Genomic DNA, 17,001 nt, shown 5'->3' with positions numbered 1-17,001 from the left:
GGTTGGGGTACCGGGCTGCATCCCCACCCCCAGCAAAGCCACCAGCGCCGTGCCGTGCCGTGCCGTGCCGTGCCGTGCCGTGCCGTGCCGTGCCGGCTGTGTGTGTGGCCAGGAGCGCATTGTCCTCGTTGGCGGACCGGCGCTCCTCTGCGCTGTCACCGCCGCCAGCCGCTGCCGGCGTTGGGCTGCGGGCGCACGCCGGGATGCAGCCGTACCGGCTGTGCTTTGCCAGGGCCTGGAGCAGACGGCCAGAGGAAGGGTTTGAATGAGAAGTCTGTATTAATGCAGCTCCCTGGGCGTCTGACTGCAATTCTGCCGCTGCGAACAAGGAGATTTCTGTGCCGGAGGAGGAGGAAATTTTATTTATACCTTGGGAAGCACTCGTGCGGGGAGAGCACCCGGGAGCTGCGATCACACTGAAAGGTAACGGGGCCGCAGCGTAACCCCAGCGCTGGGCACCTGCAGCGGGGCGCGGTGTGCACCCTCCTGTCCCCGTCCCTTCCCTGCAGTGCCGGGACACCCCGTGCCCCAGCAGCAGGGACTCAGATGCGACCGTTTGGTGCCACGTGGGAGCCCGACAGCAGTGCGGGGGTCCCAGCTCGTCCCACCGTGCGCGGGGGACCCCCGGGGTCCGCCCAGGGAGTGTCCCCTTGGAGGGCGGCACCGAGCCCTGCACCCAGCCTGGGAGGAACCCAAAAGTGCGGGATCTGAGCCCAAAGAGGAAAGGCTGCGGCTCGGCGGGGTCCATTCCGGGGCTGGCGGTGCCTTGCCGTCAGCCTGGCACGGGGACATCGCGTGTGATGGGCGCAGGTCTCCCGTTCTTGAGGGGGCACAGGGACAGAATGACAGCCACGAGGTGTCCCCGTGTGTCCCCGGGAGGCGGTGGCTGATGGCTACGGAGGGGACGCGGGGAGGTGGGGAGGGTCCTGGAGGATGGCACGGGGCTGGTAGATCCGTGTCCCCGGGTTTCCCAGCTGTCCCCGGCTGACGGGTGGGGACGGACCCGGCGCCCGGTGCATCCCGCAGTGCGGGGCCGGTGCCGGGCGGGTCCCGGGGGCTGCGGGCGGGGCCGGGGGTGGTGCCGGGGGTGCTGGTGCCGGGGGTGCCGGTCCCGGTGCCGGGCGGAGACCCCGCGGGCTGCGGGCGGTGCCGGCCCCGCCGCGGTATAAAGCGGCCGCGCGGGCCGGGCCGGGCGCACAGCGGCGGCGGCGGCGGCCGGGGCGAGCGGCACCACCGGCACCGGTACCCGCACCGGTAGCAGCACGGTGAGTCCCGGTACGGTCCCTCCCCTCCTCCTTCCTCCCTCCCTCCCAGCCCCGCCGGTGCCAGCCCGGGGCTCCTCCGCCCCCGCGGCTCTGCAGGACCGCCCGCGGCCCCCCCACAGCGCGGAGCGACACCGGGGGCCGCGGGGCGGGGGAGGACCGGGAGCGGCGGGGCGCTGCGGAGCCCCCGGGAAGCGCTTCCCGCCCCCGCCCCCCCCCCTCAGCCCCGGGCTCCCCCGGCCCCGCGGCGCAGTCCCCGTCCCGCAGTTGGGGTCGAGGACCAGGGAGGGGCCGAGCCGGGTCCCGCAGTACGAGGACCGGGGGTCCCGGGGCTGTCCCTGCCCCCCGGGGTCAGCCCGCTGCCCGTTGTTCCCGTGCCCTTCCCTGTCCTCCAGCCCAGCCCCTCAGGGCTGCGGGTGGGGAAATCCCAAAAGCGATGTCTGCGTGGGGATGAGGTTCACGTGGGCTGGGAGACCACCCGGTCACCGTGCCTGCATCGCGCTGCCCCCTGGGTGGTGGCCGTGCCCTGACTGTCCTATCCCACCCAGATGCCAGTGAGCCTCTCCACGGCGCTGCGTGTCGTCGGGACCAGCCTCTTCGCGCTGGCGGTGCTGGGGGGCATCCTGGCCGCCTATGTCACCGGGTACCAGTTCATCCACACGGAGAAGCATTACCTCTCCTTTGGGCTCTACGGGGCCATTCTGGGGCTGCACCTCTTCATCCAGAGCCTTTTTGCTTTCCTGGAGCACCGACGCATGAGGGCTGAGGGACAGCCGGTGCGGTTGGGCCGCTCCGTGGCCCTCTGCATCGCCGCCTACCAGGAGGATCCCGATTACCTGAAGAAGTGCCTGCACTCCGTCAAGCGCATCGCCTTCCCCGACCTCAAAGTGGTGATGGTGGTGGACGGCAACGGCCCGGATGACACCTACATGCTGGACATCTTCCACGATGTGATGGGCTCCGAGCGCGTGGGCAGCTACGTCTGGAGGAGTAACTTCCACGCACGGGGCGAGGGCGAAACAGAAGCTGGGCTGCAGGAAGGGCTGGCCCACGTGCAGGCTCTGGTGCGCGGCACCACGTACTCCTGCATCCTGCAGAAGTGGGGCGGGAAGCGCGAGGTGATGTACACGGCCTTCCGGGCGCTCGGAGACTCCGTGGACTACATCCAGGTGGATGTGGGGTCCAGGCGGGTGGAGGGGGGGCACGCAGGGTGATCTGGGGACTCACGGGGTGCGGCACCACGTGGGAGAGCTCAGTGTTGCTTCCTTGGTGCATCCCCTGCTGCGTGCCGGTGTCACCCGGGGGACACCGTGCAGCACCGCATGGGGCCCGGACCCCCATGCGTGGGTTGGGGTCAGCCGGGGTGTCCCACCGCGATGCCATTGACCAGAACTGGGTGTCCTGGGGCAGCGGTGTCCGGCACCGCGGAGCGCTCCGCTCCCCTCACCGCCCGCTGCTCTGCGGGCTCTGCCTCGTCTCGCCAGCCGTGGCTCAGGCTTGCCCGGCTGGGGCTGGGCCGTCTGCCGGGCGCGTGTGGGCGGTGGAGCGGGGCTCGACGTTGCCTCTGCCCCCAGGTGTGTGACTCAGACACGGTGCTGGACCCCGCCTGCACCGCCGAGATGCTCCGCATCCTGGAGGCCGACCCCCGCGTCGGTGGCGTCGGTGGCGATGTCCAGGTACGGCGGTGGGACAGAGAGGGGGCGCACGGGGCACCACTCTTGCATTGGTGGCACTGACCCCGTCTCCTCCGCAGATCCTGAACAAGTACGACTCGTGGATCTCCTTCCTGAGCAGCGTGCGGTACTGGATGGCCTTCAACGTGGAGCGTGCCTGCCAGTCCTACTTCGGCTGCGTGCAGTGCATCAGCGGCCCGCTGGGCATGTACCGCAACGCGCTGCTGCAGCAGTTCCTGGAGGACTGGTACCACCAGACCTTCTTGGGCACCAAGTGCAGCTTTGGGGATGACCGGCATCTCACCAACCGCGTGCTCAGCCTGGGCTACCAGACCAAGTACACGGCACGCTCCCGCTGCCTGACGGAGACGCCGACACGCTACCTGCGCTGGCTCAACCAACAGACCCGCTGGAGCAAGTCCTACTTCCGTGAGTGGCTCTACAACGCGCTGTGGTTCCACAAGCACCACCTCTGGATGACCTACGAGTCGGTGGTGACCGGCTTCTTCCCCTTCTTCCTCATCGCCACCGTCATCCAGCTCTTCTACCGCGGGCGCATCTGGAACATCCTCCTCTTCCTGCTGACGGTGCAGCTGGTGGGCATCATCAAGGCCACCTACGCCTGCTTCCTGCGTGGCAGCGCTGAGATGATCTTCGTCTCCCTCTACGCTCTGCTCTACATGTCCAGCCTGCTGCCCGCCAAGATGTTTGCCATCGCCACCATCAACAAGTCGGGCTGGGGCACGTCGGGCCGCCGCACCATCGTGGTCAACTTTGTGGGGCTGCTGCCGGTGTCGGTGTGGGCGGCCGTGCTGCTGGGCGGCCTGGCCTACACAGCCTACAGCCAGGACCTGCTCAGCGACACCGAGGTTGCCTTCCTCGTCTCGGGTGCCGTCCTCTACGCCTGCTACTGGGTGGCCCTGCTGACGCTCTACTTGGCCATGGTGGCGCGGCGCTGCGGGAAGCGGCAGGAGCAGTGCGGGTTGGTCTTTGCCGAGGTGTGAGGACGCCGTGGGTCCCCTCGCGGTTGGCGCTGACCCACCGGTGGCCACCCGGCTGCTGCTCCCTGCGTGCGGCAGCGCTGAGCGCACCCCAAGGTCAGCATTTGTGATCAAGTCTTGCTTTTTTTTTTTTTTTTAATTGCGGTTGTTTTCTTTTTTTCCTTTTTAATTATTTTTAATTTTTTTTGTTGTTGTTTTCTGTAAAACTCAGCCCCGAGGGTGCTAGCGGCCGCGCCGGGGCTGTCTGGAGCTGTGCTTGGCACAGCCTTGGTGCTGCAGGGTCCTTCCTTGTGCCACGCTGAGCATTTCGCTGCCTTGGTGCGAGGGCACAGCGGGAGCTCCGCTGGTTGGGCTCCCCCTGCCCTGCTGGGCCCCATCCTTTGTGCTTTCCTGGGACCCCCGATGTCCCCCCCGTGGCACTGTGGAGGATGGACCCCACGTGTCCAGCCAGGTGCTGAGCTGTGATGCTCAATGCTGCTGGAATTGCTGCGCCCCAGGATTTTTTCCCCACCATCCCTGTGCAGCCCCTGCATGGGCGGGAGCCGGCTGCAGGCTCAGCCCCCTCTCTGCCATGATTTAGGGACAGAAATTGGATTTCATCCCAACGTTGGCACCACGTCGCTCAGGTGCTGTGCCAATGCCAGGCACCGCTGGCTGGTGCTGCCAGCTGGGCCCACCCACGGGGGCTCAGCATCCCTGCTCTGTCTCCATGGAGCTCTGAATGTCCCCAAAAGCCACCCACCCCCATCCCCATGCTGTGTATGTGCGGGCATGTACCCACAGCTCCCTCCAACTCCATTCTGGGGATCTGGCTGCCCCAGGAGGGCAGCTCCTCTGTTGTGCTTTGCCAAAGAGCATGTGGAGGGGGCACTGGCACCCCATTTTTGTGCCGCAGCCTGGGCAGAAGCAGAAAAACCCGGGCCGTGGGTCAGCTGGAGCATGGGTTGCTGATGGTCCGGCCAGCCCACGGCACCATAAAGAAGCCAACCACGTCCGGCTTCCTGCCAGCTGCCTTCTCCACCGCCCCTCCTCTGCCCCCTAGCTCTGGAAGCGAGGAGGGAACCTGGCATCCGTCTAGACAGCGGGGAGGCGCTGGGTTTTAGGTCTGGGCATGCAGAGGAGGGCGGGGAGAGCCAGTTCCCAGCCTTTCCCTGCCCACTGTGTCCCCCTGGGTATTTACCCACGGCCATCTCCCCTGGGCCCTCTTTTCAGGGCTAAAACCTTTGTACAAGTCAGGCTTTTTATTTAAGATGGGATTTTTTAGGAGACTTTTGTAGCTCTTTTCGTATTTACACTTTATTGCTGATTGTTTGTAAATCTATTTATTTTTAACTCCTATTTTTTTCATATTTTGAGAGGTCTGTTTTTTATATCTTGGTGGATTTGACACAATAAAGACTTGCACAGAGAAAACATGGTGTGTCATCCCTGCTCCCCCTGCCCGACTACACGTGGGCTCCCAGTCTGGGGAGACTCGAGGGGGGAAGGTGCTAAAACAGAAGTGATAGACCCTGTCTGCAGCTCTGCTGGCTGCAGGAGTGACTTTAGAAGGGAACACGAGGAGGCAGCCAGCTTGAGAGTGTGCCCAAGCCATACCTGGCACAGGCAGGAGGATGGGCAGAGCTGGCAGCACGATGTGCATGGCTGCAGAGCTGAGTTCTGGTGCTTGAGGCAGTGCTGGTGGCACGTCATGTGCAGCCCCCATTAGGGGCACAGCCTGGCCCTGCAGGATGCCCCTTGCCTAAGGTGGGTGCTGTGTTCATGCCCAGCTGTCCTTGGCAGCGTCACAAAGGAAAAGCATTGCTCCCGTGGCAGCAGGTCTGTGTCCTCACACCTTCTTGGGCACGTTGGTGATGATGGGCTTGGGCCGCGTTTTGAAGAGCAGCTTGGTCTTGATGAGGGCGGTAACAGCGTAGCGCGTCCCTGCAGGGTCGGCTGCCTGCTTCATCAGGACAGCAAAGGGCTTCTCCAGCTGCACCACCTCCCATAGAGGATGTGGTGACCCACGATGAGCACGGGGATGCCCTGCGTGGGAGGAGTGGGGTGAGGACGGCCCTGTGGGCATCGCCGCCCCACAGCCCGGGCTCACAGAGCGCTGCTCACCTCCCGTGTGTAGTGCAGGTCTCCCAGCAGACTCCCAGGCAGCGCACCGCCACCACGCGGCTCCACCTCTCCCTGCAGCTCCACCAGCACCCAGCGCTCCAGGCTGCCTGCACCAGCACTGCCAGGGAGAGGAGTGGTGTCGCCCACCGGGCACAGGGCACCCGAGCGTGGCAGGCCCAGGCCCTCACTCACCTGGAGATGATGAGCTGCACCATAATGTGGGCTCTGCAGAGCTGCTGTCACTGCAAGGGGATGGGATGGGAAGAGCCCTCAGGCTGCTGCGTGATACTGGCACCCCATCTCCTCAAACCCATGCCCTGAACCGTCCCACGTCCCCTGTGCCGTGATCCTTTCCTATGTCCCATGAATCTACTAAGCCAACGTTCCCATACCAACTCCATTCAAAGCCCCACTATATTCAGCTGCCCCCTGTGCCTTGCTTTGCCCCCCATAACCCCACACCCCACCAAACCCGCAGCGCCCGAGCACCATACCTCCCATCATATCCAGCTGCTCCCTATGCCTTGATGCCCTCCCCATGCTCTAAATTCCTCCCCATGCCCACACCCCACCGAATCCTCTACGCCCAGAGCCCTGTACCCCAAAATCGCACCGCCCCCCGCCCCGTGCCTCCTGGAGTCCCGTGTCCCATTCACACCCCCAGCACCTTCCCGTGCCCCCCGTGCGCGCAGCCCTTTGCCCGCCCCGCTGTTCCGTCCCGGCTGGGTGCCGCCCGCCCTCGCTCCGCACCCCCGGCTCCGCTCCCACCGCCCGGCACACCCGAATCTCCCGCCGTTCTGCTCTGCCCTTCCGCTTCCAGGTACTGGGGATCACTTCCGCTTCCGGGAGCGCGGCGCCGCACGTGGGGCCCGGCAGGGCGGAGCGGAGCGGGACCGGGAGCCGCGATGGGGGAGTTTGAGGTGCACCGCGTCCGGTTCTTCGAGCTGGTGCCCGCCGGCGTGCGCTGCATGGCCTACCGGCACCGCGGCTGCCGCCTGGCGCTCGCCCGCACCGACGGCGCCGTCGAGGTGTATAACTTCGCCGCTAATTACTACATGGAGAAGGTGGGCAGGGAATGCGGGGAGAACGGGGAGGACCAGGCGGGTGGTGGTGGTGGTGGTGGTGGTGGGGAGTCTGGGTGGGAAGGCAGGAGGTGGGAGCGGGGCTGGGTGATGGAAGGGAGACGGAGGGAGAGCGGGGAGAACTGGGCTGGGGCTGAGGGTAACGAAGGGGAGAACTGGGCGGGGTGATAGATGGGAAACCGGGGTGAATGGTGGGAATGGTGAGTGGAGGGTGATGGTGGAGGACCGGCGGGGGAACCTGGTCATGTAACAGTGTGGAACCGGGGGTTATTGAGAAGAGCACGCCTGGGGTGTTAACGGGAACTCGGAGGAACCGGGGTGTGGGGTGACAGGGGAGAAGCAGCAGGGAACCAGGGGCCACAGGGTTGGGGGCGGTGGGGATATGGGTGGAACAGAGCCGTGGTGATGGGGCCTGCTTCCCTAGGCCATCCCCGGCACCAGGCACGCTCAGTGGAAGCGCTGTGCTGGGCAGCAGGGGAGCGGCTCTTTGGGGCCGGCCTGAGTGGGGACATCACTGAGTATGACCTGGAGCGGCTGCACCCGGCCCGCGCTGTCGATGGCTTCGGGGGACCCATCTGGAGCATGGCTGCCAACAACGATGGCACACGGCTGGCGGTGAGCAGCAGGGATGGGGCTCACAATGGCAGAGGAGCTGCCACCCCCAGGAGCTGATCCTTACACCCCCAATCCCTAGATTGGCTGTGAGGACGGCTCGGTGAAGCTCTTCCAGGTGGTGCCTGGTGGTGTTCAGTTTGAGAAGAACCTGGACCGGCAGAAAGGTGAGTGTGGGGGGCTCTGCAGGGCCATCCCCTTGTCTACTCCTCGTGCCATTCTGGTCACCGAAAGGCTGCTGTGCCCTGGAGCACACCTGGAGCTTCCATCTCTACAGGACGTGTGCTGTGCCTCTCCTGGCATCCCTCGGGGACCCACCTGGCAGCTGGCTCCATCAACTTCATCCGTGTGCTTGATGTCCGCTCAGGTAATGAACTGCCCCAGATTGGGGCATCGCTCCTTGGAGCAGCCTTCAGGGGAGCCTGCGGTGTCCCCTGTCCTGGGGCACCATCAGCAGCCACAAGTCTATGCTTTGGGATGTCTGCCTGGCACTGCCACAGCTCCCAGCCTGGGAGTCCTGCAGAGCACAGGACACAGGGAAAGGACAAAGTGAGGAGCCTGAGGTCATCCCACTCTCTCCCCATCTTGAACAACCCTTCCTACCTCAGGCCGAACAGCCCAGAGGATCATGGTGAACTATCATGTGCCAAAGTCCAAGAAGCGCGAGTGCGTCGTGTGGAGCATCGCCTTCCTGTCGAGTGGCACCGTCATCAGCTCAGATTCATTTGGGAGAGTGCAGTTTTGGGACTGGGAGCGAGGGACTCTGCAGGACTCCCACACTGTCAGCACCTCAGCTGCACTCTCGCTGGCTGTGTCAGAGGTGAGGTCACCCTGGGCCGGGACAGCAGTGCCAGCACCCAGGTGGTATCCATCGCTGTGCCCTGTGATCAACAGCCCTCTCTTTCTCCCAGGAAGAGGACAGCATTGTGGTGGGCACCTCGGCGGGGGCCACTTACCAGTTACAGCTGCTGCCAGTGAAGGCAGGCGGCCAGGAGAAGCGCTGGGTGAAGACGAAGCCATTCCAACATCACACCCACGACGTGCGAGCTGTGGTGCACACCCCGACAGCTCTCATCTCTGGAGGTGAGGACTGTGTGGGGAAGCTTGATGGGTGCTCCCCCTTCCCTCCCATCTCCCCCCTCCCCCTCTTCCCTCCCCCCCGTCCTCCCTTCCCCCTCTCCCCCCCTCCAATAGTTGCTTGTATGAGCTCCACTCGTGGTTTCCAGGCCTGGATGCCCAGCTGTGATCCGCCCGCTCATGGAGAAGGTACAGAAGAAGGGCTACGACACAGCGCTGAGGAAATTCACCCTTCCCCACGTGAGTGTGGCTCTAAGCAGGGTCCTGTGGTGGCTCCTGGGGCCATGAGGTGAGCTCTGTGGGAGCAGCCAGGCTCTGCCTGCCCCGCTGGGTCCCCTCCTGGCCCTGGCACGCCTGTGGCTCCTGTGATGCAGTGAGATGGAGAGTAGAGTTGATGAGCTGTCCTACTGGTCCTGCTGCGGCCTCCCTCTCCTGGTTCTCATCCCATAGAACCTGAGCTGTTGCTTGCTGCAGCCCAAGCCATTGTGGCTTTGGACCAACCCTTTCTGCAAGGCTGTGGTCCATGATAATGTGCCCGTTTCTGCCTGCAGCGACGCCTCGTCTCCTGTGCCAGGAAAGCCGGCTCCTCCTCTTCCAGTTCTCCCAGCACCTGGAGCTCTGGAGACTTGGCTCTACTAATAAAACTGGTACGTCTGCCGGTGTCTGTTGGGTACAGACCTCTGAGTTTAACTCCAGGGCAGTGTCTGGAGGACTACAGGGTGCAATCTGCCAGGGCAGTGGAGGAATGGTGCAGCCCAGATTTGCTTATGGCTGTGTTGCCCAGTGCTGTGCAGGACCGTGGTGCTGCTGGCAACATACTCTTCTTGCTGAGCTGGGTGGTGCCCTGAGGAACTTAGCCTCGAGGCGGCCAGGGAAGGGTCTGGATCCATCCCGGTGTCTGGACCATGCCCTCTGGGTCCCCTGCTATTCTCACCAAGGCCTGCATAGTTTCTGTTGTTACTGATGTTTGTTTGTCATTCCAGGAAAGGATGGAGAGGTCCTTCCTGTGAGCCGCATGCCGGAGCATCTCCTGCAGCTCAAGAGCAAGGTAAGACTGAACTGGAGTTGGCACCTGTGCTTGGCAGCTTTGCTTCCTCCGATGGCCAAGTTGCGAGTGCCAGGGTGCTCTGCAGACCCCACTCAGCACCTCCACATCTCCAGGGTCCTGAGCACATCTACTGCAGCTGCGTCTCACCCTGTGGCAGCTGGATTGCCTACAGCACTGCGTCTCGCTTCCACCTCTACCGTGTGCAGCACGAGGGCGACAGCATCAGCGTCAAGAAGGTGAGGGCTGGGGGGTCTCGCAGGGAGCTGGGGCTGCTGGTGGCACAGTGTGTGGGTCAGCAGCAGTGGGGCTGCTTGTCAGCAGTGTGACTGCCAGTGCTGCCTTCTCCACCTGCAAGGTCCCTGGCCTGCCCAAGCTGCTGCTCCCGGCCTACCAGCTGCAGTGTGCTTCCGACTCAGGCAGACTCTTCATCGCCTCTGACAGAGGCTCTGTCCATGTGGTGCAGCTGTTGGAACTGGGAGGTTGCAAACACCTGCACACGCTGCGCCCACCCGCAGGTAGGGAGCAGGCACTGTGGCCCCTGTGGGCACACAGCTGAGGGTGCTGCCCTAGATCTGGAACACCTTGGAGTAATTTAAGGCGCCTGAGAGCATGGGGGTGAAGATGGAGAGCATTTCTGGGTACTTGTTTGTCCTGACTGTGACTGTGTAGCATTTTCTTGTGTCTGTGTAGCAATTGTGTGTGTGTTGTTCAGGGACCAGGGAAGCTGTCTACCTGCTGGCATCGAGTGCTGATGGGAACTGGCTGGCTGCGGTCAGCGGGGACTGGGAGGTGCATGTCTACAGCCTGAAACACTTCAAGGTACAGGCAGGGCTCTGTGTGGGGCCCTCTGCGGTGTCCCTGGAGCCGGGCATTGGGGGAGGTACCGGCGGGTGGCCGAGGACACGTGGGGCAGTGTTGTCCTTCTGCCTTTCAGCACCACTGCACGGTGCCCACCTACAGCTGCGCGGTGACAGCCCTCGCCATCCACCCAGCAACCAACAACCTTTTTATCTCCTACTCGGACCAGCAGGTGGGAGCTGTGCCTGCGGCAGCCGCGTGCTGCTTGGGATCGGCTGTGTGTTGGCATTGGGCTCATAATGGGGATCCATCTTCTCTCCTGTGCCACAGCTCTTTGAGTTCAGCATCCCTGAGAAGCAGTACACGGCCTGGAGCCGCGCGGTGCAGAACAGCGGGCTGCACAGGCTCTGGCTGGAGAGGGACTCGCCCATCACCCACATCGCCTTCAACCCTAAGAACACCTCGCAGGTCCTGCTGCACGATGTCTACATGCTGTGTGTCCTTGACAAGTCCCTGGTGAGCTGAGAAGGGCACTGCTGGAGCTTCGCAGGGGTTGCTTGTGCTGGTTCAAAGGGAAGGGCGGGTGGTGTGCAGCACTTCAGGGGGTGGGCACAGGGTTTGGTGCCCAAGCTGCAGCACTGACACGGGCTGTGCCCGCAGCCCCTGCCCGACAACAGCGCCCTGCTAATGAACCAGAGCACCCTGAAGCAGCTCTCGGAGCCCGCCCGGCGCCGGCAGCTTCACGCCTTCAAGATCTGCAAGAAGTTCCAGGTGGGCGGTGCGGTCCCTGCGTGCATCTCATACCCGGGAGCGCCCTTGGCACCGCTGCCCTCGGTGCTCTGTCGCGTTCCCTGCGCTCACACCGTTGTGTCCACAGCCGCTGCTGTTCGCGGACCTTCTGGACGAGCGCTGCCTGGTGACGGTGGAGCGGCCCGCCGTGGACATCAACGCGGAGCTTCCGCCGCCCGTGCAGCAGAAGAAGTTCGGCACTTAGCGCCGGCCGCCTCAATAAACGCGCTGTTCTCACGCCGCGGTCCCGCGCCTCGTCCTTACCGGAGCACCGAACCCCCGCCTCCCCCGCCCCCAGTCCGCGGCGCGCTGCCCCGCCGCCGCCTCCCGCCCTCGCCAATCGGAACGCTGGAAGGGCCCCTCGCCCCGCCCCTCGCGACGCGCACAGCCAATAGCCTCTCGCCATGCGGGCGTGGGGCGTGTCCTCGCGGCGGGGCCCGTGGCGGGGCGGGGCGGAGCGGCGCGGCGGCGGCGGCATGGCCGTGTGGACGCGCGCCTCCAAGGCGGGGCTGCTGGAGCTGCTGCTGCGGGAGCGCTGGGTGCGGGTGGCGGCCGAGCTGAGCGGAGAGGCGCTGAGCCTCACGGCCGAGCCCGGAGAACCGACCCCGGGGCTCAACGGCGTGGCCAACGGCGGCGGCGAGTGGGGCGGCGCGGAGGCGGCCGTGCCCGGCTGCGTGCGGAGGGTGCGGGTGGTGAAGGCGGAGGCGGGCGGGCTCGGCATCAGCATCAAGGGCGGTCGCGAGAACCGCATGCCCGTGCTCATCTCCCGCATCTTCCCGGGGCTGGCGGCGGAGCGGAGCGGCGCGCTGCGGCTCGGCGATGCCATCCTGGCGGTGAACGGCGTGGACCTTCGCGACGCCACCCACGACCAGGCCGTGCAGGCGCTGAAGCGCGCCGGGAGGGAGGTGATCCTGGAAGGTACTGGCCCCGCTCCCCCCCCCCTTTGCCCCGTCCCGCTCTCCGCCCCGGGGTCTCCTCCTCCCCCGTCACCTCGTCCCCGGGCTTCCCCCGGCTCCTCTCCCTGTGGCGTCTCCGCACAGCCCGGCGGCGAACGGGGACGGCCACGTCGGAGCTCACTCCTACTGCCGTGCCCCGTGCTGCCGGGGGTGGCAGCGGCGCCCCGGGACCGGCGGTGCTCCCCACGGTGCCCGCCCTGATGCTGTGCACGAGGCTCGGTGCCCGCGGAGCACCGGCTCCTGCCCGACCTGTTCCCGGCAAGCTGGGGCAGGACCTGCCGGTGCAGCGCTGCTGGTGCCACCGGTACCACCAGTGTCAGCGCGGTCCCACCCCCACGTCCCGTCCTCATGTCCACCGGGGCCCTGTGTCGGTGCGAGGGCGTGTGCGGATTTGTGTGGCTCAGCTGCCCACGCTGGCTCCAGGGCACCGGGGGACAAGGAGGGGACGAGCCATGTTTGGGGCTGGAAGGAGCATGCAGGGACAGGCAGCATTGCTCCATGGACGTGGATGGGGTACCCTAGCCAGCTGGGGGCTGCCAGGAGCACTGGCACTGGGCCCCGTGCCCACTCTCCAGCCCTGGGTTTCACTTCACTTGCAGGCACCCGTGCTGGGTGCCATCCTTCTGGTGCCATCAGCGTAGCGGAACCCCTACCCCATCCTGGGTGGGAGCTGGGAGCTGAGCTCTGGGCCCACAGGCAGCTCTGCACCGGGCAGCAAGGTTGGAAAGAGGAAGGAGGGCTGTGGGAGGAAACCCACATGCATGGGTGGGGAAACCACTCTGGTGCTGCTGGGAGGGGGCTGGTAATGCTGGGCTGCGAGGGGGGGTCTGGGCTGTAGTGAGAGCCCCGTAGGTGAGCCCAGGGTGCAGCCGCTTTCCTGCAGCGAGCTGTGAGGGTGCAGCAGTGCTGGGTTTCCTTTGCGGTGAGCGTGTAGGCGTGCCGTGCCATGACAGCCGTGCTGGGATGGAGCTCAGCTGGTGAGTCTGCACGTGCCATTGCCCTCTGCGCTGCGCCGTGTTGGTACAGCAGCTCCATGCTCGTGTCCTGCCTCGGGCACTGCCCCCAGCAGCATCTCCCAGCTGTGTTCTGGCTCTGCTGCTGCCTGTGCCCCAGTGCCAGGGTGCTGGCCAGGGTTGTACAGCATGGCAGTGTCTGCGTGTACTGTCCCAGCTACGGCAAAGGCGGGCAAACCACCAGGTTGGTTGAACCAACGCCACCCAACCAAGCATTTGGAACACTGTGGTTGCCTAGCTGGTGCTGCACAGGGTGCAAGGCACTGCAGGGTGCCCTGTGCAAATCAAGGCGCCCTGTGCAAATCAAGGGAGGTGGGCATGAAGCTCACGGTGTGTCCAGCAGCTCCCACTTTGGGCTCAAAAGCCTGCCCAGGGGGTTTCAGGGATGTCGTTGTCTCTGCTGCTCAGTGCCAGCACCATGGCTCAGAGCACAAAGGGTTCACTCCCGGGCAGGGAGCAGTGGCCCCAGTGCTCCAGCCTCAGACACAGGCTGCCAACATCTGGCTGCCAGCTGTGAGCCACCTTGGAGGCTGCCGCTGGCCGAGCCCCAGCTCACAACCATCCACTCCAGGCACTGGCCTGCCCATGGGGATTAGAGGTGCGCAGGGAAGGCGTAATCTGGGGATAAGCGCGGCGGGAGCTAATATTATCTCCTGGTGTCCGCAGCAAGGGCAGTGCATCCCCTCCAGCTGTGTCGGCTCAGCAGCACCGCCAGGCGCCCCTCAGAGCTCCCACCACGGCGTCACACCGTCTCCCTGCCTGTGGGGAGCCGTGCTTCACAGCTGTGTTTCACAGCAGATTACAGCTTACTCGCTGTTTTTTTTCACTTTAATTCCCCGCTGCCCTGCGGCTGTTCCCTCCCTGCTGAGGGGGCTCGGCTCTCTGGCTCGGCCGCACGCCCGCTGCTCGGCGTCAGCCCCTGCTCAGTGCTCTGGCACGCAGCGCTCCCAGCATCTGGAACGCATTGTGTTGGCTGTCCCCAAGCGTGACAGCGGGGAGCGGCATGGTGATGGGACAGCACTCAGCAAGTGAAGGATTTTGACATCCTGGCGCCTACCATGTGTTTGGGGAGGGATGGTCTGTGGGGACCTGGAGCGATGAGTCCTTCCTTCCTCTCAGCCCGGAGAGGAGTGCAGGGCCGGGACATCCTGGCTGCAGGCACCATCCTGGGGCTGTTATCACCCGCGGCGCTGGAAACTTGGCCGCAGCGTGCGGCAGGGTGGGCAGGATGGGCTGCAGGCTGACCTCCTGCCCGCGCCATTGTCCCGCGCTGCCGGGCCCTTCCGATCCCCATGTCCTGATGGTGCTGGGATGGGCCCTGCGTGCCTCCGGCTCCTGGCAGGGGTCAGCGCTGTCTGTGGCCCTTCTTCCCCCCATCCCTAACACCGACGCCGTCTGCCCGCAGTGAAGTTCATGCGGGAGGTGACGCCCTACATGAAGAAGCCATCGCTGGTGTCAGACCTGCCCTGGGAGGGTGCTGCCCCGCAATCGCCCAGCCTGAGCGGCAGCGAGGACTCAGGATCACCCCAGCACCACGGCGCCCGTGACCACAAGGTCATCCCTCTGAAGATGTGCTTCGCTGCACGGAACCTCAGCATGCCCGACCTGGAGAACCGGTGAGCAGGCGGCGGTGTTTGGGAAGCGCTTGGCACATGGCCCAGGCTGCGCCGTGCCCCCATTCCGGCCCCACTGCTGGCAGCACGCCTGCAGCCAGGCTGGCCCCGTCCCAGAGCCCCGTATCCCCGCAGGCTGATCGAGCTGCACTCGCCGGACAGCAGGAACACGCTGATCCTGCGCTGCAAGGACACTGCCACCGCACATTCCTGGTTCACAGCGCTGCATGCCAACATCACGGCGCTGCTGCCGCAGGTGCTGGCGGAGCTCAATGCTGCGCTGGGTGGCAGCGCTGGGGGCCGGGAGGTGAAGCACGTTGCGTGGCTGGCAGAGCAGGTACGGGTCTGTGTACCGGGGGATGCCATCACTGGGTGGCACCATGACGCTGGGGAGGTGGCGGCTGAAGCTGCCCTGTCGTTGTGCTGCTTGTCCATCAGGCACGGCTGGACGGCGGGCGGCAGCAGTGGCGGCCAGTCCTGATGGCGGTGACGGAGAAGGATCTGCTGCTGTACGACGCCATGCCTTGGACGCGCGACGCGTGGGCCTCGCCATGCCACAGCTACCCGTTGGTGGCCACCAGGTACTGGGATGGGGACTCCTGCAGGAGCCATCCCCACACGTGGGATGCAGCACCGACATCTCCTCCCGTCCCCAGGTTGGTGCATTCAGGCTCGGGCCGCCGCTCGCCCTCGCTGGGCTCTGAGCTGACCTTTGCCACGCGAACGGGCTCACGGCAGGGCATTGAGATGCACGTCTTCCGTGTGGAGACGCACCGTGATCTGTCCTGCTGGACGCGAGTGCTGGTGCAGGGCTGCCATGCTGCTGCTGAGCTCATCAAGGAGGTGTCCGTGGGTGAGTGCACACCGGCACCAGGGCTCTGCCCATGGGACAGGGAGTCCCTGGCAGTGATGGTGCTGTGCTGCATGATGGCTTCTCTACCTTCTCCACTGCTTGGGGCAGTTTTGGGGTGTCTGGGGGTGATTGTAGCCAGGTGGTGGGGACAGAACCAAAGCCATGCCTGTGCCTGCAGGCTGCACTCTGGGTGGCCAGGAGGTGAAGCTCTGCATTCACTACGAGGGCGGCTTTACCATCTGCCGCGATGAGGCAGGCGGCAGCGTCCTCTACCGCTACCCCTATGAAAAGCTGAAGATGTCGGCGGACGATGGCATCAGGACCCTCTATCTAGACTTTGGAGGCCCAGAGGGGGAACTGGTGAGGAGGGACCCCTAACCCTATCCGAGGCATACCCTAGGACTTGGGTTGCCCTTATGCTTTGACACCATTCTCCCTTTCCTTGCACAGGCGCTGGACCTGCACTCCTGCCCCAAGCCCATCGTCTTCGTGCTGCACACCTTCCTCTCGGCCAAAGTCACCCGCATGGGGCTGCTGGTGTAGGCGACCATCCTGACCCCCCCAGCTGCCTCCACAATGCAAAGCAGCCTGGGAAACATGGAGCCCCACCGCTGCCTGCCACACCGGTGCCTTGGGGAGGGGGCTCCCCTTCTGCGACTCGGGGAGCTCAGTGTTATCCCCTGCCCCCAAAAGCCATCTCTGATCTCACCACCTGTGCCTTGCAGTGGGGCCACTGCCCCCCCACCCCCCCGGGAGCTTCACCTTGTGTTCCTCCCCCAAGTGGGACTGTGTTGGGCACTGTTTGTATCCCCTGGGGGGGGCTCGTCTTAAAAATGTGGGCACTCAGGAGGACGCTGGGACCTGGCCCTGTGATGCTGGTATGGGCAGGGGGCTCGGTCCCTACCATGCCGCAATCACAAGGCAGGTGCTCCCCAAACTCTCAGAGTCTGCAAACAAACGCTGTTCCCTGCCTGGGCTGAGAGCACAGTGGGACCCCCGTAGGCCCCGTGGTTTTGGGGAGGGATACATAGATCAATGCACTTTTGCTTTTTGTACTTTACCTCCGCCCCTGGTGCGGGGACGGGTGCTCGGTGCTGGGGGTCCCCGCTGTGCCCCAGCCC

At 64.8% G+C, this 17,001-nt stretch overlaps 4 protein-coding genes across 4 annotated transcripts; 3 read left to right on the top strand and 1 right to left on the bottom strand.

Moving 5' to 3' along the window:
• Positions 1 to 1,727: 1,727 nt before the first annotated feature.
• On the top strand, positions 1,728 to 3,939 carry HAS3 (hyaluronan synthase 3; the record flags this gene model as incomplete). Its single annotated transcript, XM_079541381.1, has 3 exons — positions 1,728 to 2,431; positions 2,837 to 2,938; positions 3,016 to 3,939. The coding sequence occupies exons 1-3, from the start codon at positions 1,811 to 1,813 to the stop codon at positions 3,937 to 3,939; spliced, it is 1,647 nt and encodes a 548-aa protein (XP_079397507.1). The 5' UTR covers positions 1,728 to 1,810.
• Positions 3,940 to 5,764: 1,825 nt separating this feature from the next.
• On the bottom strand, positions 5,765 to 6,254 carry CHTF8 (chromosome transmission fidelity factor 8; the record flags this gene model as incomplete). Its single annotated transcript, XM_079541442.1, is given in 4 exon segments — positions 5,765 to 5,919; positions 5,922 to 5,961; positions 6,040 to 6,157; positions 6,232 to 6,254. Coding segments are annotated over 4 exon segments (336 nt in total).
• A 690-nt stretch (positions 6,255 to 6,944) lies between these two features.
• Positions 6,945 to 11,650, top strand: UTP4 (UTP4 small subunit processome component; the record flags this gene model as incomplete). Its single annotated transcript, XM_079541684.1, is given in 18 exon segments — positions 6,945 to 7,103; positions 7,546 to 7,552; positions 7,555 to 7,736; positions 7,816 to 7,900; positions 8,011 to 8,100; positions 8,342 to 8,553; positions 8,645 to 8,825; positions 8,974 to 9,050; positions 9,362 to 9,386; positions 9,389 to 9,457; positions 9,794 to 9,858; positions 9,972 to 10,094; positions 10,214 to 10,373; positions 10,571 to 10,677; positions 10,793 to 10,888; positions 10,987 to 11,172; positions 11,317 to 11,427; positions 11,534 to 11,650. Coding segments are annotated over 18 exon segments (2,052 nt in total).
• A 143-nt stretch (positions 11,651 to 11,793) lies between these two features.
• Positions 11,794 to 16,423, top strand: SNTB2 (syntrophin beta 2; the record flags this gene model as incomplete). The annotated part of the gene is made up of 7 exons (XM_079541403.1): positions 11,794 to 12,363; positions 14,820 to 15,030; positions 15,163 to 15,364; positions 15,466 to 15,608; positions 15,684 to 15,880; positions 16,059 to 16,240; positions 16,331 to 16,423. The coding sequence occupies exons 1-7, from the start codon at positions 11,850 to 11,852 to the stop codon at positions 16,421 to 16,423; spliced, it is 1,542 nt and encodes a 513-aa protein (XP_079397529.1). The 5' UTR covers positions 11,794 to 11,849.
• Positions 16,424 to 17,001: the final 578 nt, after the last annotated feature.

The sequence above is a fragment of the Tetrao urogallus genome (genome assembly GCF_951394365.1).
Source record: "Tetrao urogallus genome assembly, chromosome: 12".
NCBI classification, from domain to species: domain Eukaryota; kingdom Metazoa; phylum Chordata; class Aves; order Galliformes; family Phasianidae; genus Tetrao; species Tetrao urogallus.
Note: the sequence above shows the minus strand (reverse complement) of the source record. Positions and strands in the feature narration are given on the sequence as shown.